A 26,777-nucleotide genomic window follows, 5' to 3' on the forward strand; every position below is an offset into this window, starting at 1 on the left:
GCCATGTAGTGAGTTCGAATTAGTGCTGTGATGACGTCATTAACTTTCTATAGTGACGTCACAGTTGATTAACATGTATGGCTCTTAGTTCCGTAAAATGGAACATATTGGGTTAATATGCTTCTTGGGACGAAAAAGGTTCCTGATCCCTGCCTTAATGGCATTTTTATCGGTAACCAATATCCGATAATAAAGAATCATCGTTACCAGAAACCATCATGCCTAACTGAATTCAAGTATCATTACTTGGTTGCATGGCACATAGCCTACGTAACCCAGCTACAGTTTGCGAAGATGTAAGCTCATAATCTCAATCTAGCAAAGGTGTTCCACATGTTAGTAAACCACTGTGGTAGCGACAGTTAAGCCAGAATAGGGAGAATATATTTTGGCGATATAGGATTTATCTATGTTATATAATCTCCTGTCTTGCTGCCACTGTGATGCAGCGAGTGACGGGAAGTGCAAGTTCAAGTGATCGTGATCGTGATCCAAAATTTCTGATATTGCAGAAAACGAAGTGCCATCGCAGTCGTTATTTTGCCTTGTAATATTTACGCTGAAGATCAAAGGTAGTAAAATTATGTAATCGTAAATAATCATGATTACATGTGATAGTAATCCAATAATCCATTATAGCGATCTTTTGCTGTGGTCGCGATCATAATCATACTCACGCGATTAAAAACTATTCGTAATAGATATCGATTTGACGCAGGTATCACCCCATGTCTACCTGCTGACAGTACTGTTACCAAAACTCGGCCTCCAAATATTGTCACAGAACTCTAATAAATGTGATTCATATACAGCGATAGAACAAAATATAATAAAAATCCTAATTTGACTTCACTGCACTAATAGCAACTCACATGAAAAAAAAAAACAATCACCCTCAATTGCTAATTCGGGATTGTTTTCCGTGAAATATATAGCATTACGGATTGAGTTCTTTGTCAGGTAGTACGTCTCAGGCTAAATAGTCGATACTGTATTGTGGGCATGGATCATTGAAAAAAATCTTTCTGCTCAGGAAAATATTTCGCCAGATTTATGGACAAAATCAGACGATTCTCGTGGAATAATGTGCAGGGTAAAGTCCTACAATCGTATGAAGATTTATCCGAACCAGATTCTGAGTTTTATCCGCAACTGAAAACTGGATTCAAATTATACCACGGTGCATATTTGCCACAAGAAGGATTCAGTGCGCATTGCAACCCTAAAACTGGCAGCTTCATGGATTACAAAGCCTGTCTAGCATGCATCCAAGAAAAACACGTGGGCCCGTGCGCTATTATTGGACAACCGGGAAGTGGCAAGACCATCATGATGAAAAGATTAGCAAAGCAATTGATCATTGCAAATAACCTACAGAGTGACGAACCCTCTAGATGGAAGAAACTTCGTCAAGTTTTCCGCAATGAAGCTAGACAATATGATGTCGTACTGCACATGAATATCCGAGATATTCCTAATCAGGATAACGTTACTTTAGCTAATGTTATATTCAGTCCTCGCGTAACCAAGTTGTCAGCCCATGAGCTTGGATATGGCCTCAAGGCAATACTCGATGGAGAAGTAAAAATTATAATGTTTTTCGATGGATTGGATCAAGCTACATGGGACCCAATATGCGACACAAGAATAGAGTCGTGGGAAATTTCAAGCACACCTACGATATTCGGTAACATACTGGCAGGAAATCTTTTACCAAATGTTCCTATTATCATATCATCCAGGGAACACTCCGTAGCACGCTTGTCTAGAGAGATGCGTCCCGAGTTCATAGCTGCTTTAGTGGGATTTAGTGAAGATGAAGCAGAGAAAATGTATTGCGAATTGATGGGTCTAAATGCAAAAAAAGATTGGCATGAAATGAAGATATCCAATCCTGCAATGCACTATATGTGTCTGACACCATTGTTCCTGGTATTTTATATGATCACGAGAAAACGGTCCCCATCGCACCCCCCTAACTGCGCTTCCGGTGTGATGGTCACGATAATACAAATTTTCCTGGAATGCGAGAATACGAGAAACTTAGATGACAACGTCGACGTACATGAGGTCATCAGCAAGTTGAAAGCAATGGCATTCAATGGTACCATGAACCAAAAGGTAACATTCACTAAGGATGACCTATCTGAATACGACCTCGAATATAAAGTGATCAGTGACATTATCATCAAAGTTCCGGGTCAGACGTTTCTCGGCCAGAAAATACTTGCTGGGATGTATGAATACTTCTTCTGTCATCAAACCCTTCAAGAAGTGTTAGCAGCACTTTTCGTCGTGGGAATGAGACTTGATGAATTCAAGCAAATTGTGGATCACGAATTCCAAAAACCTTACTGGGCCATTGTTCGCAATTTCACCAGTGGTATTCTGAAAAATGAGAGCGTGAAAGCTAACATTGGTTTTCAAATTCTAAAGCAAGGTTAGTATTTTATTCGAGTCAAGATGTATGCTACGCAATTGAATTCATGAAACCAATATTTGCAGTCATGAAAAGCATAGTCCAACGCTGATTACGCCAGGGCCGATCGATACAACCTAATGTAATTTACGTATGCAAATTCACTAAGCTCATTGTCCAATGTGCATTCAAACAAAAGTCGTACAGCTTACATTTAGCGCTGGGCACAAAGATTAAAGTATACTCAAGTCCGAATCGAGTTTTAATTTTATTGATTAGAGCCGATTAGTGAGAGATGATTTTTTATAACACCCCATACGCTCCGTGTCACTAAAAGAGATAAACGAAAATGATAGTTTCGCTACCATTGTTCACTATAAAAGCCTGTGAATCAGCGGTTCTCAACATTTTTGGACATGAGCCCCCCACATGCACTTATCGTCATGTAAAAAAAAAACATCATCTAATACAGAGGTGGGCAACCTTTTTGATAATCAAGACCGCATATCGATTACTTATGTAGCCTAAGGCCACATTCTAGGGCATAGCCGCAATGAACTATCTGAACCTATATTAAACTGTCCATATACATTCCTTGTGAACTCCGGACTATTCTACGTTTCACAACTGCCTATTGCACGCATCGAAATCGCGAGTTGCAATGTTCTGAATCGTTGTGGGGCTTGCATATTGTCGAGCGGGGCGTGAAAATTTTGCAGAGCCATGAATGAATTCCGTAATTAATAGTAGAGGTATCACATATTACTCTAAAATATGTGTCATTTCTCAGCCCATGTGATCAGATTCACCGGTAGAGCTAACGAAGGGAGTAAATTCGAAAATTTAGGGCAAGTTATAAATGGTAATGCATCATTGGGTGGGCCAATTGTTATTAGTCACTTTGTTGAATGCTGTTATTTCTTGACGAATCCCATTCCGGCTCAGATTGAGAAGGGCGCTACTGTATTAAAGTCGAAAAATGAAGTCGTGTTGAATTTCGTGGAGCGTGAAGAAAATTTCAAGAATAATTAAAATCTCTCAAATTCGGGAGTGAATTCGTAATTTCAATTTGCATGGCTATGGCCTCCAACAGATACTAATAGAATTAGGCGTCGACGGCCGCAGGTTGCCCACCCCTGATCTAATAGTATACATAAGGTATATCTTACGTCAAGTTTGTCTCGAAATTTCAGTTGTTGAGTGTTTTATATTTCTGAAAAATTTCACCAAATTTGTTTGAAAATAGCAAAAATCATAGAACAGGACATCAATTTATTTTAAGGTAGGCTGCACTGGGACTAATTCTAATGCTGGTAGTGACTACAGACAGAACGACGTCGTTCTGTCCTGCCATGCTAAATTTGATCAGCTTTGGAATTGGATTAAATTGTGTTGATATAGGGTAGCCTAATTGAGGGCGAAACCGGGCAACCTATATTGCATCTAAGTCTGTCTTAGGCAGTGCAGTTCGCCAGCTATTAAAAACAGCTACCAAACGCACCTAGCTTTAGGCGACTGCCAGAGCTATGAAGTAATGAATGATTTACTCGTGGGAATTGCTCTAAATCTTCGGACAATATCAAATAAATTGCTGAAATGAATTTGAAATCAGCGTATACTCTGTTCAGCGCGACTACTGGAGTTAGAGTTTTGCAAGGTTTCTTGAATACGAAATAAGTTTAATCTTCACCAATCGTCTTTTTAGAATGGTTGTGAAACACATGTTAAGTCACAATTTATACAAACACTGTTCAATTTTTCGCCCCCCCCCCTGAGAGCCTCCCGCGCCCCTGCTGTAAACCCAGATTCATCACATCCTAGCATATGAAACATGTTGTACAATGCTATGCACGTCAGTGTAGATAAAAGAAATCTCTGAAATCGTAATCAACCCACAGTATACAAAGTGCAATGAAATAGGTATGGTCGAAACAATAACTCCGAATTTGCGCATTTGACCTGTAACAAACTCAAACAGACGTAATTGATTCGCGCTAACTGAAATATGAACCTCATTCCCTTTCCCTATATGTTTTCCATATTTGAACAGATGATTTGCCACTTAAAGCGGAATATCTGATGAATAATTTGAAGTTTCAACTGGAACATGATATTACTCCAGCACAGAAACTGGACATTTATACATCTTTGCAAGAAGCATCGGCGTTCGAAATACTAGAAAGCTACGCACAAGAACTTGACTTCTCGAATTATCCACTGACCCCAGCTGTACTTAATATGTTGTGTTGGGTGATTGGAAATCTCGGGAGAGTGAAATCATTATCATTCAACAATTGTAACATTGATGACCATTTGCTGAGTGTTCTAGCCGCTGAGACGAAGAGACAGTCTATCAAGGTAAATTGCTTATTTAGACGTCCGTAACTGTACGAAATTCATCCCCGATGTTCCATGTATAAATAATCATATTATATTACATCCTGATTTTTAAAATTCTTTCTTGAATATTACTCACCGGTATGCAGACTTTCAGAATAGCCGCAATTACTTATAAATTGAATATAGGCGTTCAATAGAATAGATACTATTTTCCTTTATAGAACAGATGAGATAACCAAGCACTGAGTTATAGATATATCTATTGTTAAATCCATGGTACATGGATAAGCACTGAATCATATGTGCGGAAGGACTTTAGTATTTATGTAGACAGAATTGACTATTATCCAAAAAGATGGGAAGTCTTCCAATCTTCACAAAAAGTCATGTTCCAACCAACATGAGATATTATTATTATCTTTTTTTTCCAAGATCGACAGATTTGATATGAGAAACAATACAAGCTGGTCAGACATTTGTTGTTGGAAGGAGATTTTCAAAAGTTTAGAAGTTACTACTTTGCTGATTGATATACCTGTCAATGGACTAGTAAGGAAAAATATCATGACTTCGAGTGCTTAATACGCTACAGTGTACAACTATTTTTTTAGAAATGTGAAGACATGGTTTTGCAAATTTTAAAAGCCACGGAAGAGAATGTTTCTCGAATTGAAATTGGTAATCTGAAAAATATTCAACTGGACATTAGAGAAGTTGAAGAAATATCAACTCTTGATCTGAGTTCGACAAAGGTATGTACTGACTACATGTACATTGTACAATCTACAGAATAGAAGTAGGCAGTAACGAAGTACCTCTACTTTTTGAAGTACTCGAAGTAGATTTTGCCTACTCACACTACTTTTCAGACTATTTCTAATTCTACTCGACAGTTTTCAGTTTTGTAGACAAAAATAAGCGTAGAATACCGACTTACTTACTTGTGAACCACCACTCCTATTCTACTTGAGTAGGAATTCCGGCGTTACTTCTACTTTTACTTGTGTAGTGTCGGTTACTACGTTGACCACCTCGGTGTATGCAAAGAACAGATATCCCAACAGCTTACAATATACGAAAGCCGGTTGAGAGTAATAAAAATTCGCACCCAACAGAATATCAGCGGGAAGGCATTTCGTTACAGTCTATAGCGGAAGGACCCTAATGATATCGTTATTGATCCCCACATCTTGTCCAACCAATGTGTTGACTAAACTCTTCATATTTCGTTAGATTGAACTATTGAAGATAAGCTCTGATGAAGTATCATTCGACAAAGAACTTTGGCGAAAAATTTTCCAACGGATATCATTGGGCGTCGATCATTGTTCTGTCCAACTACCCAGAGTTGAAAAGGTGAAGTTAGTATGAATTTGGAATAATGCTTTTTAAACTAGGTATTTTCGTTGTACAGACGGACATATTTCATCTCAAATCGTGGGTTGAGGTAGCTGAATCTGCGAACATCGATACCGTTAAAGCGGTATCTATGCATTCGGATCAACCTGTGTCATTTCGAATGAACGAAATCGAAGAAATTGAAAGATTAATCGGGTTGAATTTTTGTGGAACGGTAACTTAGCAGTCACGATATCTTCTTACCTAAAGTGGAAGGTGGTATAGTAGGCTAGTGGAGTGAGGTAGTGTGCCTTTCGATGAGTTTTCCATGTCTATATTAGGGATGGTGTGAACGTGTGGTTCGCGTTTGCGTTTTGTTGTGAACCTCATAAATTAAACTTCACGTTCACAAACGAACCTTGCAGTGTGAACCTTTTTCATATATTACAATTTTTCAGCTCATTATAACATCTTTGGTTGAAATTCTTTGCATTTTAAATTGGGAACACTCTGTGCATGGCGCTGGCAGCATAAAAATCACCACTAAACATTGCACTCACCTTGCAAATCTCCAATATATACATATATATAGGGTGATGGCGCGCCTACGGCTAATTTAGCACATAGTAGAATGCCATAAACAGTAAGTTTTCTTTGGTAAATCCCACAATCACAGAGAGAACCTGAATCTCGTGAAAATAATCCGTTTATACCATCAATATATAGAAAAATATTATTATATTTGCTGTACGATGCGATGACTCCGTTACTGTACTAAACATACTGCAGGGTTCTTATAGGTATAGTTCCTGGGAGTAGAAGTATAGCTAACCAAAGTACTATAGGTTTAGCTGGCTGACTACTTAACCTGGAATCCTGTATCCTGGTTAGGTCTTCTCAAGACGCAGATATACGCAAGATATACGAATATATTTCAGACGTTGTTACAAGTAGCAATATGAGTCTACTGATACGAGAGAATCAGTAGTTTTATACTAGAGGCAAATTATTCTAGAACAGGATGTCTCTCGATTACGAGATATACACATTTCATGGTTGGACGATAACAGGGATCTGTTACAATACATCTTCAACAATCAGCTATTTTGAATCTGTTCAGATTTGGGAATTATGGATATACCTAAACAAAGAATCATTTGATGAAAACATCTGGAGGCAAGTGTTTCAAAGAATATGCTTCTCTGTAGAGCATTGCTATGTTAAAGTACCAGAAGTTAAAAAGGTGGCATGAATATATATCAGAGATAATAAAATACGCGATACATTACATTGCCCCATTCCAGGTAGCAGAAATAGAGGTGGAAACATATGTAGCTGCGGCAAATTCCGTGAATGTCGGAACAGTACATCAAGTTTATTTGGATTTCGATGATGGAACTATCTTTGGAATTGGAGATTTTCTGAAATTGAATGAATTAGACTTCTCTGGAAATGTAAATTATCATTTCATTATCATTATTAGGAGTAAGATTCTGCAATCCGAGCGTTGGTGCTTCTTTTTACAATTTTCAACGCACCCGAGGCGTTGTCATAAACAGGCTGCAAGCAGTAACCTTTACTGTTCTTTGAAACAAACATCCTTCGCTGCCACATAATTATACCATATTGGTCGTCGGAATTGTATTAGAATCGAACAATTTCAAATATTTCAGTGGCCTTTATTTTAGATCCCAATCGAACCTCATTGTATGTAGTGAGACATAGTGTAATGGTGTACGTATCACAGCTGCAACACCAGTGGGTTGAGAGTTGTGAAATATGAGGAGGATCCATCTGATGTAGAATGAGTAATTCAGTCGAAACACCGTTTATAACAAAGCAACGATAGTAATCATTACTTCAGATCTGTCAAATCTTATCTATTGCATAATTATAAGGGATTCCATCTTAGGTTATTCCAATTTACAGCATTCACACATGTAAGCTCATATCATATATCAATCCATATATCGCTATATATAGTATATATAGATACTTGATACAATATGTCATCAGTTATGATTTTGAATATCATTAGATCAGCAAATTGTGGATAAGGCCGGATAAGGAATCGGTACGCAACAGTTTGTGGAAAGGGGCATTTAAACGGATGTGGTTTACGGTGGAATCTTGCTACGTGCGAGTACCACGGGCGGTAAAAGTGAAATTGATTCCACTAATATATGTGAAACATAACTTCTTTCGTGCTTCAGATGGAAGGAGTCGTCGATGTGGCAACATGGGTCTCTGTTGCAGAAAACGCTGGTCCTTACGTGGTAAAAGAGGTTATCTTAGAGGCAGATGAGATGACTGCATTACGCATTCAAGATATTTTGAATTTGTTGGCATGGAATTTCTCTGGCAAGGTGATTATTGAAATTAGATTACTTCCAAACTAGGATTATATGAATTATATGACGTGTCAATAGCATGGTCGTCTGTTAGAAGTAGGGCAGGTAATATTGTAAACTTAACAATGAATTACTGTTTCCCTCTCTGTGGAGTTTCCACAGAGGATCATTGCGGAGCGATTCACACAATGGTACGAGGCGCTTCTTCGATATAAACCCTAGAGTGGAACAGTATTGCAAATGACAACAATAAATGTTTCCTATGAACACGTCAAAATGTATAAACGTCAAAATAATTTTTATTTTAGCGTTTCGGGTTAGACTTGATATATTAGGGTTCCATTGTGGTTATGGTTGTGGAGGACATAATTAGTGTTCGAGGTGGGGGATATCAGACTTAGAAGAGGGGGTATTTGGGCCGAAGGTGGGTTGCGGTTGAGAGGTTGGGATAAGGGTATCCCAAGATTAGAGTTCGGGGTGACCGACATTAGGGTTTAGTTAGAGTATCGCATCCAGCCCTCAAACTCTATTCTTACGATACCCACAACCCTAATCCTGGGGTATCCCAACCCAAACTTGGCCCTAATCGGCCTTCAACCTCAATAATATCGCTAACATCGCTCCCAACGTCGCTAACTCCCAGCCCAACCCTAATGTTCCTCACTCCCAACCCCAATATCTGTCATCCTGAACCCTACTCTATGTTACCCCAAACCCTAATATCTCCAACCACAGCTCGAATGTGCCTATCCCCAACCCAAAACACAATAAATATGGACGTTCATAAATTTTTGTGTGGTGTTCATGGAAAACATTTATTGGTATCATGGAGAATACTTATTTGACCAGGGGCGTATTGAAGAAGCGCCTGATTTGATTTGGAGTTACGCAATATGAGATTTCTTTCCCTCCCATCCCCATATCTCGACATTAGACAGGCAAACGCATTGTTCTCCATGGGTTTGGGTCTTGAGTGACGTTAGGAAATATCGATGTTCTAAATTACTGGCCGGAAACATCTCGTATACAGCCTCCGAAAATTTGCGAATGTCAAGATATCACGAACTGGCGTGGCAATTACATTTAATTTAGTCTTAGGGAAACCCACCAGCCGATTATTATCTGACGCCGACAGCAGCATTGGTTATGGGGCTTGTCTTTCTCAAAGTATTAGTCGAGACAGGTATAAATGAGAATCGCTACAGACCTATCGTTTAATGTACGTAATTTGTTGCAAAAAAATGATAGGTACTAACAGTTGGGTTACCATATTTTTGAAATCTGAAGAGTACACTTTTTCTAAATTTTCAGACTTGCAATACCAGAGAAGAATTCTGAAAAAAATAGTAAATTTTCGGCACTTTGTGGTCGGTTGACTAGAAAACGGTCAACTTTCTAGCCCAGCTCCGAAAATACAGTCTTTTCCCATTATCACTTGGTTGAGTAAACTAAAGGTCGACATTGCGACTTAGCTTCCTGAATAGCCGTCGGAGCGTTATGTCCGGGCTGATTGATTGTATCTCAGTCAAATTTTGCCCTATATATAACAAAAATTCACAACAAAAGAGGACAACATCTCAAAAAAGAGGATATCTGGGTGACCTCCGTGGACTCTTTCAGAAAAGTAAAAAAAGTGGACAAATCCTCCTAAAAGATGCGAGAACATAAGTAGCCCCATAACCCACTTAGCCACGGTGCTTGCAGGAAATCGACATAAATTGATTTTGCAAAGGAATAGAGCTTGATTCATCCAGGCATTAATGATGTTTTTGATTTTATTTAGATCAACAAATTATGGATAAGACCAGATAACGAATCAGGACATGGAAAGACGTGGAGGCAGGCTTTTGAACGGATGTCTTTTACCGTAAACTGCTGTTACGTACTGGTACCAAAAGCAGCAAAAGTGATACGACATAAAATTTGAGGTAATATCGCATATGTGAGGCAATACTTCTTTTGCGTTGCAGATGGAAGGAATCGATGTGGATACGTGGATATCTGTTGCACAGTCTGCGGATTCTTACGCCGCAAACGAAGTTTTTTTAGAGTCGACTGAGTCGTGCTCACTTCGGATTGAAGATGTTCAAAGATTAACTGCATCGAATTTCTCGGGCAAGGTGAATAATACATACCCAAGAAGCATTCGTTTTATGCAGGATGTACATTGCACATTTATACAATAGCTCATCACTCTGGCTTCTGGTCATATATGTGAGAGGTGCAAAATTAATCCTATCGGAAGTCAATATAAATTGCCTGAAGTTATGAAAATCAACATCAACAATTCCCACATACGGAGCTATACATCGCGCTCTATTCGGCGTAGAATACACTCGTTTTCATGTTCATATGAATTGACAGCGACTTGTCATAAGTGTCAGGCATTTTTGCCTGCAAGACAACTTGCCTAAGGATTTTTTCGAAATACGATCTGTGATAATTACTTATACTTTCTGATAAAAGAAATCTTGTTTCTAGGCCTTTGTAGTGCCTCTCATACGAATATAAAATCAGTAAAGATACCAAGATCAATTTCGGTGGATAACACTGACTTATACACTGATATATGGGCATATCGCAATCACCTCGTGGCTTAAGTCTTCATCGTAAAGGCTAAATATAGCTACAAAATAACTCGTAGATTAACTGTATATTGAAGTTATGTACCTCCAAGAAGCTCTTTTAACTGAAAAGAATATCACAAATTTTAACCGGAAATTATTACAAAATAGAGTATTTGGCTGAACAATTGAAATGCAAACCGTTTTAGCGAACATCCATGATTGTAAATTCTGTCACATATACTGCAGACAGAGAAACTAGATGGGTTGAGCATATCCCCTGTTTCGTTAGTGTACGTACATTAGGGCTCTTCAAAAATGACTTTTTTTCTCAAATCGCACTGGCTACTTGATAAAATTGTTAGGTTACCTAATTCAAGCCTACACACCAAATTTAGTTCAATTCTAACCAGTAGCCGCATTGCTACAGGAGAAGAAAGTTTCTATATATTATATAAAAATAAATATCAAAAAATTGGAAAATTTTCTGGTCACCTCCTGAAAGTGTTAGGTTGTCTATAGAAACGATGTTCACCAAATTTGGTTAAATTCCAACCAGTAGAAGCAGAGTTATTGCCGTCGAAAAATTTCGATTATGAATAAAATAGTATTTACGGTAACCAATTCTTTAATTATTTATTATAGTGGTGCTCACCGTAAATACTATTTTATTCAAATCCAAATTTTTCAACCGCAATAACTCCGCTGTCATGGGGTGAACGGAAAATTTTCAAATTTTTCGGTATTTATTTGTAGCCTATATAATAAATCGAAACATTTCTTCTGTAGCAATGCGGCTACTGGATGGAATTGAACCAAATTGGATGTGTAGGCTCGAATTAGGTAACCTAACAATTTTATCAAGTAGCCAGTGTGATTGGAGAAAAAAGTCATTTTTGAAGAGCCCTAACGTACATACATTAAAGATATGTTAATATACATACATTAATGAATGCACTGAAAAATGATGTCAAAACCATAACCACAACACGCCAAGATCCGGTGAGGGGTACCGACACTCCTCCTCGATTTAGCATTGAAATATCAACGGACCGGTAGTACGCATTACGCTCAGAGCACTAATAACTTGACAAGTATCACGCTGTTCACTGCCGCCTGACATTTCAGGCCACGGAAAACTGTAAGCATATACATTAAGTTCTATTATAGAAGCCTAACGCAAACAGCAGTTAGTCTAGGGTTGCCATACGTCCGGAATTTCCCGGACATGTCCGGAATTTCACTGTTCAAACTGGCGTCCGGGAGGAATTTCTAAAATATGCCAAATGTCCGGAATTTTGAAGACTTTTCGTAGGCTCATAATTTTTTCGTAAATCAGCATAAAAACAATATTTTTTGGAAATATTTATGCTGATGCATGATATTTTTCTTCGCGCTGCGCGCGAATAACTATCAAATCTAGTGATTTTAATATGGAGACTACCACCCTCGCCAAATCTGCAATAAAATATCAATAAAAACAACCTTCATTTACTGGAATAAGCCTAATTGCAATCGTAATTATAGGAGAACGGTATATTCCTAGACATCGTTAAAACCGTTTGAATGCTTTATTCAAAGATAGTGGTTCCAAACGGGGGGTCGTCGGCCTTTATTCTGGGGTTTGCGAATATGTGGAATGTAATCAGCTTCCAAAATAGCCCGTGAGTAAGTCTGGGCAAAGGTGCTGACTTCTTTTAGTAATTAGCTCGTCAAATTTTGATCTCGGCCACGGAATATTTTCAAATTGGAGACGAAGTCGCGACCATAAAAGGTTTTTTCGAACTGTATCTTCGAACTCATCATCCTCCACCAGCGCTAACGCTAACTGTAATCTTGTGGGCGGAGAGCAGTAGCTGTATAGTAATATATGGAACGACCAATATTATTGACAGAATTCATTAAAATAATTTTACGACCAGATGCATATATAAACCGGATTCATATAGCAAGCACCCCCCCCCCCCCCAGAAGTTGCATCGATTACCCTATAGTGTGGGCTCAAAATCATTGTATATTTGGACGGGAGGAGGCTGTAAACATGTGCTTTCGGTCCCGGTTACACATCGCACAGCCACATACTCCTGAACCGGATCGTGACCAGCACCTCTGGTCTCTGAGCAAAGCTTTGCTAGTGTGACGTCATGACTCATTTTGAAATCCACTAGTAGGCGCTAAAGAGTGTCCAGAATTTGAGTTTCTGAAATATGGTAACCCTAAGTTAGTCTGACTGAAATGTTACCCGAAACACCATTTGACTATCAATACACATCTAAGCAAGTATGTTGAGAATGTCATTAATAGCCCGAAATATCTCTTGCTGAACTTATCTTAACGAAGTACTTCACTCATATTGCCTTCCAACGCTACAATTCGCCGGTATAAACGGAATATAATTCAAACCAAGTGTGCAGCGGTAAACAACATCCGATGACTTATGACATCACAATCATTACACGCTCAAGTGCTCACGTACTTTGCAGACGAATGTCACGGTGGAGCCGCGTGATAATCCAGCGCAATTTGATTGGTTAATAACGCTGACACCAATCTCTCTAGCCGAGAACAATCGATGTTCTTAATTCGAGAGTGATCAGTTTTTGTACACCAAAGGTACCGCCTCGCTGTAGTGTCAAAACGGTTGCGTACACTTCTCTCCTGGACCTTCTTCGCTTGTTTCGGCATTGAATGTACACATTTTTGTTGACTGGGTGGAGAACAGAATAGGTATTCAGTGGTATGCAGCGTTGCGACCAAATATATTATTAATTGTATTCTTCATGCAACGTATGCATTGTCCATGTACCTCATACATAACACGGTTTCGCATTGGTGTTCTCGCCTCTGTGATTAATGACATTGGCATGTTCCTAATGGTACCTAGATTGAAACCGCAACATCACTTTCGGATGGCTAAAATGTGGCATATGAGTATTAAATCATCTGACGAGCCGGATGCGGCCGGCGTGTTGTATGATTGACACTAGGGCTGGGCAAAATCGAGTACCTGAGTGATTCGATTCTGAATCACGTATTTCGCTTCGAGTCGAGTCGAGTATTCGAGTATCGCTCATTATGACGTCACAACAGAATGCACTGTGTCAACGTTCAAATATGTACCTTTTATGCCACCACAAGGAACATAATGCCTGTTTTCGGTCACATTAAAGATAATTTTGTATTTTTTTCGACCATACAGACTTCATTCCATTTCTTGGCAATGTTGTAGGATGATGGTGACTTCGGAAATGTGTTATTTCCAGTAACGTTCGTAGCTTTGTACTATGTCTCGTATGTTGCGACACAGCCAATCAAGGTTTCAAGCCTTCCTGGGTGGAAAATAGTACCAAAACTATAATTATCGTTAGTAAATTAACTTTGAGTTGCGAGGAGCGTATAATTTCAATACTCGAAAAAATCATCTTTTACTACTCGACTCGAATCATTAAAATTAATACTCGATTCAGATTCGAGTACTCGAATCATTGTGCCCAGCCCTAATTGACACCCCTGCTCTAACTACTCCACTCGAATGATAACAATCAATTCTTATCTCGAATTTGAGTGCACGAATCGTTATGCCTAGCCCTCACAGTTCCAGGTAAGAGTGACATTGTTAAACCCAGTTACTTCTTCGATTTACAAAATTATCGCGAACCCTCCTCAATTGGTGCACATGGCGGACTGAATTTACGTTAGATTGGAATGTTTACGTGGGGATGGTGTTAACGTGATATTCACGTTCGTGTTCTGTGTGTGAGCCTCAGAAATGATTTTGTGTGCGCAGAAACCGTGTCAGCACTGCGCATTTGCGTACGTGCGCAGCATAGAGGTAACATTGCATAATAACGTTGTATTGTTCGAGAAGGCCGTAGGGAGGTGGGTCATGAGAGGCTCAGAACCAATATTAGAGAAGGACCGGCAGGCAATAGCATTACATGAATGAGTAGCAAAGCAATGGCATCTCCAGTGAAAATGAAGTTACCGGATATTTGATATGGTTTATTGGCAAAAATGACTTCATGGTATGATCGCAGCCAAATAAAAATGTCACAAAAACGATAACTATTATATTTAGAAAGAAAATTGTTTATAACACTTAAGCCATTCTCTTTCACAAAAAAATGCACCTGGTTCGGTACTGTGAATAAGGAAGAAGTAATAGTTGAGCAAACTTCGATAAAAATTGCACGAATTGTAACTACGCCTTGCTCGGTGTGTCGTTTCGGCATTGTGAGAACGATCCACCACATGTCTAAAGCCAATCGACCCCATCGATTCCGCTATGTTTCGTCATGTTTTATCAAATAGACAGAGAGTATTTATTTAAGCATATTCTGCACATTCAATAGGCCTATATGCATTGCATAGTAATCTAACCGATATACTAATCTTTTATTTTCAGATATCAAATCTATGGATGAAGGTTGATTTCGGATCATTTGACGCCGATTTATGGCGAAATACATTTCGAAGCTTGAAATTCCCCGTCTCTCATTGTATTGTTGCTCCACACAAAATAGAGGTCATTTGTAATTAAGATTTAGCAAGTGTAGCGCCATTAAATCGTCTGCTACTCATTTTAGAACGGACGAATAGATGTTAAAAAATGGATCGAAGCAGCACAAATTGCTGAATTGGGAGTTATTGACGAAGTAACGTTGTCTCCGATTAGTTGGCTCACACTCCGGATTCACGATATCCGATTGTTTAATGAAGGAAAATATTGCAGCAAGGTACGTAGCGTTGAAGGGAGGATGCCTACAATCTCAATTATTTTTTTTATTTTTTATTAGTTCTATAATGGCTAACTTTATCATGAAAGCAATCCAGAAAAATTGACAGAGACATTTAAGTCTCTACACCTGAATTGCTACTTATGGAAATGGTTCCTAAATTATTTCATCTCGTGGACACCTTTGGCGGATTTTTCAGCCAAAATATTCCATAGAAAGAATCACCCCGATGATTACCAAAGGACAATTTTCCCCGCTCAACAACCTGTTGACTGAAGAATAAGACAGCACATACAGACGATTTTTACAGAAAGGGCCGTAACAATATTTTATCGACCTCCAAAAAACAATGGGTAAGTCCCAATCAACACAACTTCGGGAGAGCTTCGTTCCGCCGCAGACTCCAATATTTCCATTGATACGTACAATTCACGGTTACACAAACAGACGCGCACACACACACCCTTTCCGCAGCGAACCAAGTCACGTGTCACGGTATCCGTAGAGGTATCCAATAGTCATATTATGTAGCAGCGAACACAATTATATCTGTCGGCTTACCACGCACCAATCGGTAATATAGCTGCTATGATAATCAGTATGCAACTATGTATTAATTTACTGGTCACGCATTTTTTTTAAGTCTATGTATGAATTTGGTCAATAATATTGGCACTTTCATGGCATATGTGGTGATCGCTATCGTCTTATTTCGGTTTTGTTATTATTGCCTGATTGGTTAATTATCTGAACGTTGTCTGCTGTAGGCCTAGGTATAAAACCATTGCGTTTCTTTTCATTGTTTGTCTTTGATAATAAACGCCTTGGATATAAAGAGGTGTATTCGATTCACAACAGCATGCACGCGATCATATTTCCAGCTGGAGCTGATCGAAATGATTAAATAGTGTCTTCGGAAATTTAGGACAGCCATGCAACACAGGTAAAACTTTTACTGAAGTTTCGGGTGGCTCCACACTACTTTGTTACGGCATGTTGTTACTTCGTGACCTCTGGTGAAGATTGTGACTAAAGACTGCCGCAAAGATTCCAAATTCGTGTATCTTGACGGATTGATTATTTCCATCTTCATATCGCATTTGTTCCGCGGGGCTCAGATCTTAAGGACAGGACTATTCGTTGCCGTGCAGTCATATCGACATAGACGACTTCGGTAAACATTTGTCGGTCATTTTGGATTTAAGGTGATATCACCGTTGATCTTTCTACTTCGCAGAGTGGCTGGTTTGCGCGAAACGGTAAAGTGTCGTGATGTGTCCTAGCACAGACATACATGTGTCTAATGGTTCCGCAGTACCCTAAAGCGCAACGTTGGGTCGCCTCAAGCGATACTCTGAAAATACCGTTCTTTCATAATTGTGAAAACAGTTTGACTCAATTCTGTAAATAAAGCGTAGTTTTGCATTATTTTTTCATTTCTAGTTTTCTAGTGACACTAAATCGCGCGAAGCGCGCAAAGAAATATCTCAGGTTAATTGAATTTGCCCGAATAATTACAACAGAGTTATAGGCATGGCCCCTTTCGCCTTCTTGCGAATAAATATGCTATAGCACAGGAATGAGTTCGCCACTATCAGTTTTGGCAACATTTCGTCAAGTTAAGTATGTGTTTTTCTCGATCGGGTAGCTGTTCGCTAAAAATGAAACGAGTTCGATTGCGATCTTTTTTACTTGAATCGATGACGTTGGAATATTTTGTCACTATCTGCAAAATCTTGACTTGAAAATAACATGAATACCTTTACTAGAGGCCCCGTTGCGATAGATTCGGCATGACATTTGAACGCTTAACAGAAATTGGATGAGAGGCTTTTGCGGGTTGAACAAAGTTTGTCTCGCAAACTGCACTTTTAGTACACCTGAACTAGTTTAGGTAGAATTTGTAAGTGAAGAAGAGATTTCGAATTGTATTTGAGCATACTTCCATAAAAAAACGCCTAAGTAACATAAGTTCAGAAATAGCAAGTTGACTGTACTTAACAGTTTTCACATGAAATATTTGGTAAATCGTTTACTATTCAAAATCAAAATCTCCCGTAAAAATTACAAAATTTTCCCTAAGGGCCAAGGGGCTAATTCCATCCGGTTGGTAACCACTGCACAGTCACAAATATGGTTGCTACTGCTGCTTTCCAAACCTCTAAATTAGGGCATGAAAGTTCTAAAGGGAATAGCACTCCCCAGTCAACATAAGTGCGTACATTCAATGCCGAAACAGGCGAAGGAAGTGCAGGAGAGAAGTGAACGCAACCGTTTTGACACTACAGCGATGCGGCACCTTTGATGTACAAAAACTGATCGCTCTCGAATTAAGAAGATCGATTGTTCTCCTTTCCATCGGCTGGGCAGAGAGATTGGTGTTAGCGTTATTAACCAATCTAATTGCGCTTGATTATCACGCGGCTTAACCGTGACGTTTCTTCTGCCTAGCTTTGCCAGGTTCGTCAGCACTTGAACGTGGAGGGGTGCCTTTATTTTGTGCTAGGAAACTTATGAAAATTATGGAAACTTATGAAACTTATGAAACTTATGAAAACTTATGAAAACTTATGAAACGTATGAAACTTATGAGATGTAACCGCAAAAATTGAAGCCTATTCTGGGTACACGACCACGTTGCACTGTCAGCTGTCTACGCTTCGATTGTAAGTCAAGCACGCGTCTTCTTGAATGAAGTACGGTTTTTTGATGATACAAATTCCCAGCGATAAAACAGCGGACCGAATTACTTATACCAAATTCTTAATACAATCAAATACGACAATTAAATACACATCAAAGCCAAATATAACCCTAACTACAACAATATGGCCGTAACTAATACACATCAAATATCACTCCTTTCAGCACAGCGCGCTGTTCCAAATGAATCAAGCACGTGTAGTTCTGAAATACAACAAACCATTCATGCGTCACAATCAAGAAGCAGTGGTGTATGGCGAATTCATTACAGGGTGAAATTCTGCGCCAACAATCTCACCCCCAAAAATGGGAAATTTATGACAGTAAATTTATACACATTTTTCCACAGGCGTATCCGTAATTTGTGAATAACACTTCCAATTCAAACAAATGAGTATACATAGCAACGAACCAATTCGAAAATTGCATGAAGCCAGATACAACACTAAAAGCATTGTGATGCAATGAATAACAAAAACATGTTACATTGTAAACAAATCCAACTCAGTAAGTCGAGATCTAGGATTGGAAACTACCATGACTCTGCAAATTTCGTTCAAGGTTACGATCGCTATTCAACCATTATCTATTACAAGATATTTCAATTTGTATGATGTTGTTTGACCAGTAGCAATTACATGCATTTTCACAGCGCAAAACTTCTGCCGCTTATGTTTTGTCAATTCATGTTTCAAAGACATTGACCATTCCAATTTCTCAAGACCTTCATCAGTTAGACGAGCTGATGTATTTACTTGTATTGTGAAGTTACGCAGTATGTCTGTTGAGAAGCCAAGTTTAGTATTTACCGAATCAATTATTCCCGAACACATTTCACAGGCATTGCCTGGCGAGCCAGGAGGTACCGTAAGAGCCATCAAAGAAGGCTGAACACGTTGGCGATAACACACTTTGATTACCGAATTATTGTTATCAATTATATTATTTTCCGAAGCCAACTCACTGGCTTCCGCATTGATCGATGGTAATAAGGGAAAAACAGTTTGAGATATCATTTCCGATTCACACATAATATTAGGTTCACTTTTGCCCACCAAACAAGGGCTATCGAAATCAATCAGATCAGGCATTGTACAAGAATCACTTTGGCCCGATAAACAAGGGCTATCAAAATCAATTAGATCAGGCGTAATATTAACAGGATATGTTGTTGGAACCGATTTAGGGATCAAATTTAACAGAACATTGTTTTGAGATTCTACAGACTGGTGCAGAATTTTATTTTGAGCATTTTCGTTGTTCCTACCAGAGGCCGCAGCCATAATAAGCTTAGAGTCACGAACTTTTCTCTTTGCACGAATTTCCTCAAGTTCAAATGAGATTTCAAAATGTTCTCTCTGATGAATCACATTCAGTTCATCAATTTCTCTTTGTTTGATTTGTCTCCAGATTTCCACCATGGACTTGCATTCACGTTCAAGCTTTTCCTCTTCAATTCTTCCTTTCCGAGCAATTTCTTCTCTTTTTGTTTCTATCTTTTGTATTCTTTCTTCTTCATCACGCTGATGACGCAACATCAGCTGTTGTTTCTCCAATGTGTGCCGTTGAGATGTTGTGACAGTTCTGGCTTCGAGAACTGCTTCTTTTCGAATTATTTTCACTCCTCCAGCTGAGGTAGACTTTGATGATATTGAGCCATAAGATTGACTAACATGACTTTTGGATTGTAAACTGGATCGACTGCCAACCCTCGAGATTGATCTGGTTGCTGTCCTATGAAAAGTGCCTTTGGTTTGCAATACACTTTCGACGCCCCCTTTCACATTACGCGACGCCATGCTGACAGACACACAACTCGAACTTGGATTTGTATTGTTTGGGTTGCTCGAGCTGCTTTTGTTAGGTCGTGCCGTAGCTTCCACCGAGGCCATGCTATCAAACACACAACTCGAACTTGGTTCTGTCTTGCTTTGGTTGTTCGAGCTGCTTTCATTTGATCGTGCTGTAGCTCCCACGGAGGCCGTGCTAACAGACACACAACTCGAACTTGACTTTGTATTGCATTGGTTGTTCGAGCTGCTTTCGTTTGGTCGTGCCGTAGCTTCCACCAAGGCCATGCTATCAGACACACAACTCGAACTTGGTTTTGTATTGCTTTGGTTGTTCGAGCTGCTTTCATTTGGTCGTGCTGTAGCTCCCACGGAGGCCATGCTAACAGACACACAACTCGAACTTGGCTTTGTATTGCATTGGTTGTTCGAGCTGCTTTCATTTGGGCGTGCTGCAGCTTCCGTCGCGACGTGATCGTAGGCTTTGGCGTGTATTGCTTGTTTGTTTGGACTTTCCACAAACCCAGATAACATCAGGGCGTCGATCCCACGTTCATTTGGCATTTGTTGATTGGAGCTGGTTGTATTAACGAACGGTTCCATTGTGACATTTCTTTGTGACTTTTAGTGCGCCGTTTGCTTTGTGTGGCGATGTTGAAGTAACCATCAAAACTTGTAATGACCATCAAAAAACTTATGTAACCGCAAAAATTGAAGCCTATTCTGGGTACACGACCACGTTGCACTGTCAGCTGTCTACGCTTCGATTGTAAGTCAAGCACGCGTCTTCTTGAATGAAGTACGGTTTTTTGATGATACAAATTCCCAGCGATAAAACAGCGGACCGAATTACTTATACCAAATTCTTAATACAATCAAATACGACAATTAAATACACATCAAAGCCAAATATAACCCTAACTATAACAATATGGCCGTAACTAATACACATCAAATATCACTCCTTTCAGCACAGCGCGCTGTTCCAAATGAATCAAGCACGTGTAGTTCTGAAATACAACAAACCATTCATGCGTCACAATCAAGAAGCAGTGGTGTATGGCGAATTCATTAAAGGGTGAAATTCTGCGCCAACATGAAGCTTATGAAACTTATGAAAACTTATGAGACTTATGGAAACTTATGAGACTTACGAAAACTTATGTAACTTATGAGAACGTATGAAACTTATGGAAACTTATGAAGATAAGAGCTCTTGGATGAAGAGCCGTTCAGTATACAATTTAAGTATATCTGCCTATTGAAATGAACCCGATTATTTTCGGCTGAAACACGTCAGGGGTAATCGTCAGTAGCTAGTAGAGAATTAAAAAAAAACATTGTAAAGCAACAATCGCAATGATATATTGAATACAAGCCAGAAAATCAATCAATTTTAGTTGAAACCGTCCGCACCCGCTTCATCCTATATTATAAACCTGACTGGAAAGAAAAAATTTATTACCGTGAATTATACTGGACTCATTCGCCTTTTCTTTGCTTAAATTTATTTCGAATGCCCAGTGAAAATCGTGGGCGTTGTCAGTGTGAAGTTGGATAACTCGAATAATTTTCACGACCAGTTGTGGAAATTGATATAAATTCAGTTCATAACAATTAAGTCAGAGCTCTTTGTTATAAGCACGAGAATGGCAAATGTCTGTACAACAACCTCGGTTCGTTCCGGACTAAACAGTTCAGTACTATTTTCCGGAAAACCAGAAGTAGATTAGATTCAAAATTGTAAAGCATTGAAAAATATCAGAAATAAATTAGAGATTACCAGCATTTCGCTCTAAGTAGACAATTATTTCGGAATCAGAGTATCTGGTATCCTCCTAAATTAACGATGCAATTTACATAAACATTGTTCGTAATTGTGGAAGAATTAAAGCTTCGTCCGGAGAGTAGCATTTCTATTTAATCTGTTGTGAAGAACAGTACATCAAAACAATGAGACGTCTACCAGCGCATCTGAGATATTGTGCACATTGCGCAATCTTGAACTTTCCCCACGCGGCAATCGAATTGGGTCACGCGTTAGCAATTTAGCATATGAAGATGCGACACAGTCGCGTTTGCTGATTGACGCTGAATTGGTATCTTTCGAAATAATAGTCGACGTCAATGCCACTCAAGTATTTAGATAAACTTAAACTATGCTTTAAGACAGGGGTGTCAAACATACTTGCTTCCATAATATATACTCGTCGCAGAAATAACTATGAATCCGACTTCTGACACCAATTGTTATGTTCTTGATCTTGTTCGAACAATAACTCAATACGACGAGGTTGCAATAAGAAATCAGTATATTGTACAGCAGAATAACTTTAAAGGCAGGCGACACGATCCAGAGTTCAGTTAAAATGAAAGACAACGAGACAACAGAACACAGGGTATAAATACAAGCACGACACACGAGGAAATAATGATTGGCGGTAATTACTAGTCCTATAGAAACTAGGAGTTGAACAACACTGAACATAAATGTACGAACATAACAATGATCATTCCACAACATTGTCACAAAGTGCAATTAACCCGTATGGTCGAAAAAATACCAAACTATCTTTAATGAGATGGATAACAGGCATTATATATTCTTCGTGGTGGTGTAAAGGGTACTCATTTGATCTTTGACGTACTACATTTTGTTACGACGTCATAATGAGTGATACTCGAATCCTCGACTCGACTCGAAACATTTTACGTGATTCAGAATCGAATCACTCAGATACTCGATTTTGCCCACCCCTAGTCGTGATACACTCATATGTGACGTATGAATATGTTGTTACTTATCGTTCCCAATGATTATGATTTCAAAAATTATATGTAGAATTGTAGATAGAATCACCGCACATCGACCAATCATCGTATTTTGATGACATTCTGGGTCCGTTTAGTTGCCCTGGTATTCGTGCGGCCCCGACCGTGCTCAGCAATTCTAAATTTGGCCCTGACACCGAAAAAGTTTGAGAACCACTGATCTAAATGATAATCCGTCATTCTCGATGTGAAGTTTATTTGTAAAAATATTATTTCTGTCATGCCGACAACCAATATCCACGCGAACTCGGTTTACCAGACGTATCGCGTGCCGAGAAGGGTTAATCCAGTTTTGTACGATACGTTGATTGTTCGCAGACATACTGGCGCCTGTGAGACAATGCGGTTTTCAAAACCTCATTGCCTTCCTATTTAATTACCACCAAGAAATGAAGCGTCGTCGATGTTCAGGTTTATAAATTCGTATTGCAATCAGAACAGTCCCCAGCATTCTCTTATTAGGCGTGCTGGCACTTAGTTACCGCATGGTTTTAAGTATATTACAAGAAGGCAAAGCCTACTCGCGGTCACCGAATAGGTAAAATAGCTTCGTCAGAGATCACCTCCGTGTGTCTATCGAACATCGGTTATGTCAAATCTTCCGGTAGTTTACAGTGTGCTGCTAGCCAAAAAAGGTCGATAATGCTAGGGTGCCGCTGACTATTTTCCATTTACAGAGGGTGCCGCGAGGTTGAAGATTTTGGCAACCACTGGTCTATGTAAATCTTGATTGCCATTATTGCAATCACGATTTAAAAATCCCTATTTGGTATCGAATACCGAGGCAATGGTCTCACAATAAACTTCGAATCTGAATTAATTTACCTCATGTTTTATAAGTTTCATAATTTCCCATAACATTCATAAGTTTCTATAAGTTTCATAAGTTTTCATAAGTTTCATAAATTTCATAAGTTTCCATAAGTTTCATAAGTTTTCATAAGTTTCATAAGTTTCATAAGTTTTCATAAGTTTCATAAGTTTTCATAAGTTTTCATAAGTTTCATAAGTTTTTATAAGTTTCATAACTTTCATAAGTTTCCATAATTTCATAAGTTTCCTAGCACAAAATAAAGGCACCCGCGAATTGTATTTCCGAGATTATAGCGTTGAAAGGCAGTATGAATGAAGTTCTTCGTTGAGATAGGTTGAGCAAGAGATATATCGGGCTATTAATGAATTGTTTTATACGGTATGCTTGCTTAGATGTGTATTGATAGTCAAATGGTGTTTCGAATAGCAGTTCTGTCAGATTGACTGCTTGTTTGCGTTAGGCTTCTATAATAGAACTTGATATAAATGCTTACAGTTTTCCGTCGCCTGAAATGTCAGGCGGCAGTGAACAGCGTGATACTTGTCAAGTTATTAGTGCTCTGAACGTAATGCGTACTACCGGTCCGTTAATATTTTAATGCTAAACTGCGGAAGAGTGTCGGTACCTCTCATCGGATCTTGGCGTGTTGCGGTTATGGCTTTGACATCATTTGTTGTGCATTCATTAATGTATGTACATTAGGGCTGTTCAAAAATAACCTTTTTTCCTGAATCTTGCTGGTTACTTGATTAAATCGTTAGGTTGCCTTAAAAAACGACGCACACCAAATTCGAATTCATTCTAACCAATATTCGCGGATTTCGTAGAGTTTGAAAATTTTGAATTTGCCTAAAAATGCAAAAAAAATTTTTTCAAATTTTTCTGCCAACCCCGTGAAATTGTTGCGCTGTCTTCAAAAACAATGCAAAACAAATTTCACTCAATTCGAAGCCGTAGAAGTGGAGTTATTTCAGTTTTTCTTTGATAATTCTGGGATTATCCTTGATTGGTGGATCATCCCATAATTATCATCAAAAAACTTGAATAACTCCGCTTCTGCAGCTTGGAATTGAGTCAAATTTGTTTTCCATCGTTTTTGAAGACAGCGCAACAATTTCATAAGGTTGGAAGGAAAATTTGAAAAAAAACGTGTTTTGCATTTTTAGGCAAATTCAAAATGTTCAAACTTTACGAAATCCGCGAATATTGGTTGGAATGAATTCAAATTTGGTGTGCGTCGTTTTTTTAAGGCAACCTAACGATTTATTCAAGTAACCAGCGAGATTCAGGAAAAAAGGTTATTTTTGAACAGCCCTAATGTACATTAACGAAACATGGGATATGCTAAACCCGTCTATTTTGTCTGTCTGCAATATCTGTGACTGAATTTACATCATATGTTCGTTACAACGGTTGGCATTTCAACTGTTCAGCCAAATACTATATCTTGTATGAATTTCTGATTAGAATTTGTGATACTCTTTTCAGTTAGGCTAATCTACGAGTTATTTTGTTGCTATATTTAGCCTTAAATTTATGATGAAAACTGAAGCCACGGAGTGATTGCGATATGCCCGAATATCAGGTATAACTCTGATGGGGAATTGAAAAGAATGCAGCGTTGGCGAAGGCAGCAGTTCATAACATATTGTCCTCTACGCATCTGATGTTCAACCTGCATCGACAATGGCCATGATCAGCCAATTATCACTGCTAAGGATATCTGACTGACAGTAGCCTACATCGCAAGAATATGAGGCCAGTGGAATTACCCAGATATCAGAGACTACGCTAAGCCTAAACTTGGGAAAAACCATTCACAATTGGCCTCTCAATGAAGTAGCGTGCCACACAGTGAGTAGGCTGCTGATGGTAGCTCCTCGTTGCTTGGTGCTATTCTTCCCGCCAAGGCACGGACTTATTTGATAAACCAGATTTTGTCGGTATTTCTATTCAAGAGCAGGAATAGTTGTATCAAACTTGTACCGGAAAGAAGATCTCTGTACCTCGACTGAAATCAATATGTCGTTTTATGCATTTATATGGCTGTCTGTCTGTATTTGACCGGTGTTTTGTACGTATATGCTCGTGGTGGATTTTATTATAACTAAAACTATAATGAAAACATATTGTCAAATTGTGCCGTCTTACAACATAAGGGTCAGTATGTATGCCAGAAAGCAACAATGATTCAGGTAGCGATATGGCTAATAGTGGTTGTAAGATGCAGTAGCGAGAGGGTAAATAGACGGCAACAACGGGTTAATGACTCTGCGGCAGAAGTGCGAAAATTGTTTCTTTTGAAGCATCATTTTGACATCGAATGCGTATTATACGCCTGGCGATCGCTTCCCATTTTGTTGACTGGGATCGTGAATAAATGAATGTATGCCCACCTAGTATATAGTTTATGTACAGTCGAATTCGCTTAATTCGGACAATTTGGTTTCAGCTACTTTTGACAGAATTTGGGCGGAGAAGCTACTTTGGTCCAAATTTGATGGAAAATCAATCGTACTTTTCAAGATAAATCGGTCGTACATAAAGGAAGTCGATGTGGTAGATATACCGTACGCAGTAAATGAATTGCTGCTGCTCTATATTGCAGTTCTCGTTACCTATCGCATTACACGTACAAGAGGTATACCATCAGTTTCATTGTATTGTACAATATTTCGATATCCAAGCGATTCAACAGATACCGCGTACTATGTAATAAACACATTCAGGGTTAAATATTACAGTATTTTCCCAAAATGGTAACAAGCAATGTAGGAAAAGCTTGAACGCTATTTTCACTTGACAATTTTACACCTTGAAACAAATCGAATGAAAAGGAAAAAACCTTCAAGTGGTGTATTAAATTTTGTATGTAAAAGCTATCAACGCA

The 26,777-nt window shown here is 38.8% G+C and overlaps 2 protein-coding genes and 3 long non-coding RNA genes across 5 annotated transcripts; 4 read left to right on the top strand and 1 right to left on the bottom strand.

Moving 5' to 3' along the window:
• The first annotated feature begins 1,019 nt into the window (after positions 1-1,019).
• On the top strand, positions 1,020-2,465 carry LOC145437910 (protein NLRC5-like). Its single transcript, XM_080315293.1, has one exon. It carries the CDS (start codon positions 1,054-1,056, stop codon positions 2,443-2,445), a length of 1,392 nt encoding a protein of 463 aa, XP_080171419.1. The 5' UTR covers positions 1,020-1,053; the 3' UTR covers positions 2,446-2,465.
• Positions 2,466-5,986: 3,521 nt separating this feature from the next.
• On the top strand, positions 5,987-7,497 carry LOC145439422 (uncharacterized). Its single transcript, XR_013915201.1, has 4 exons — positions 5,987-6,115; positions 6,174-6,332; positions 7,218-7,340; positions 7,402-7,497. It is a non-coding gene; the product is annotated as an uncharacterized LOC145439422 (long non-coding RNA).
• Positions 7,498-10,469: 2,972 nt separating this feature from the next.
• Positions 10,470-15,691, top strand: LOC145439438 (uncharacterized). The gene is made up of 3 exons (XR_013915212.1): positions 10,470-10,568; positions 15,418-15,537; positions 15,599-15,691. It is a non-coding gene; the product is annotated as an uncharacterized LOC145439438 (long non-coding RNA).
• Positions 15,692-18,432: 2,741 nt separating this feature from the next.
• Positions 18,433-21,333, bottom strand: LOC145443459 (uncharacterized). The gene has a single exon (XM_080321430.1). The coding sequence runs from the start codon at positions 20,842-20,844 to the stop codon at positions 19,027-19,029; it is 1,818 nt and encodes a 605-aa protein (XP_080177556.1). The 5' UTR covers positions 20,845-21,333; the 3' UTR covers positions 18,433-19,026.
• Positions 21,334-24,159: 2,826 nt separating this feature from the next.
• On the top strand, positions 24,160-26,016 carry LOC145443468 (uncharacterized). The gene is made up of 2 exons (XR_013916437.1): positions 24,160-24,580; positions 25,200-26,016. It is a non-coding gene; the product is annotated as an uncharacterized LOC145443468 (long non-coding RNA).
• The last annotated feature ends 761 nt before the right edge of the window (positions 26,017-26,777 follow it).

This window comes from Botryllus schlosseri, chromosome 1 (genome assembly GCF_051294905.1).
Source record: "Botryllus schlosseri isolate E-star chromosome 1, Bs_hap1, whole genome shotgun sequence".
Lineage (NCBI taxonomy): Eukaryota > Metazoa > Chordata > Ascidiacea > Stolidobranchia > Styelidae > Botryllus > Botryllus schlosseri.

Bases quoted from the DNA above. Each gene is read 5' to 3' on its own strand.
- LOC145437910 (XM_080315293.1), top strand. From the start codon at position 1,054: ATGGACAAAATCAGACGATTCTCGTGGAATAATGTGCAGGGTAAAGTC.
- LOC145443459 (XM_080321430.1), bottom strand. From the start codon at position 20,844: ATGGAACCGTTCGTTAATACAACCAGCTCCAATCAACAAATGCCAAAT.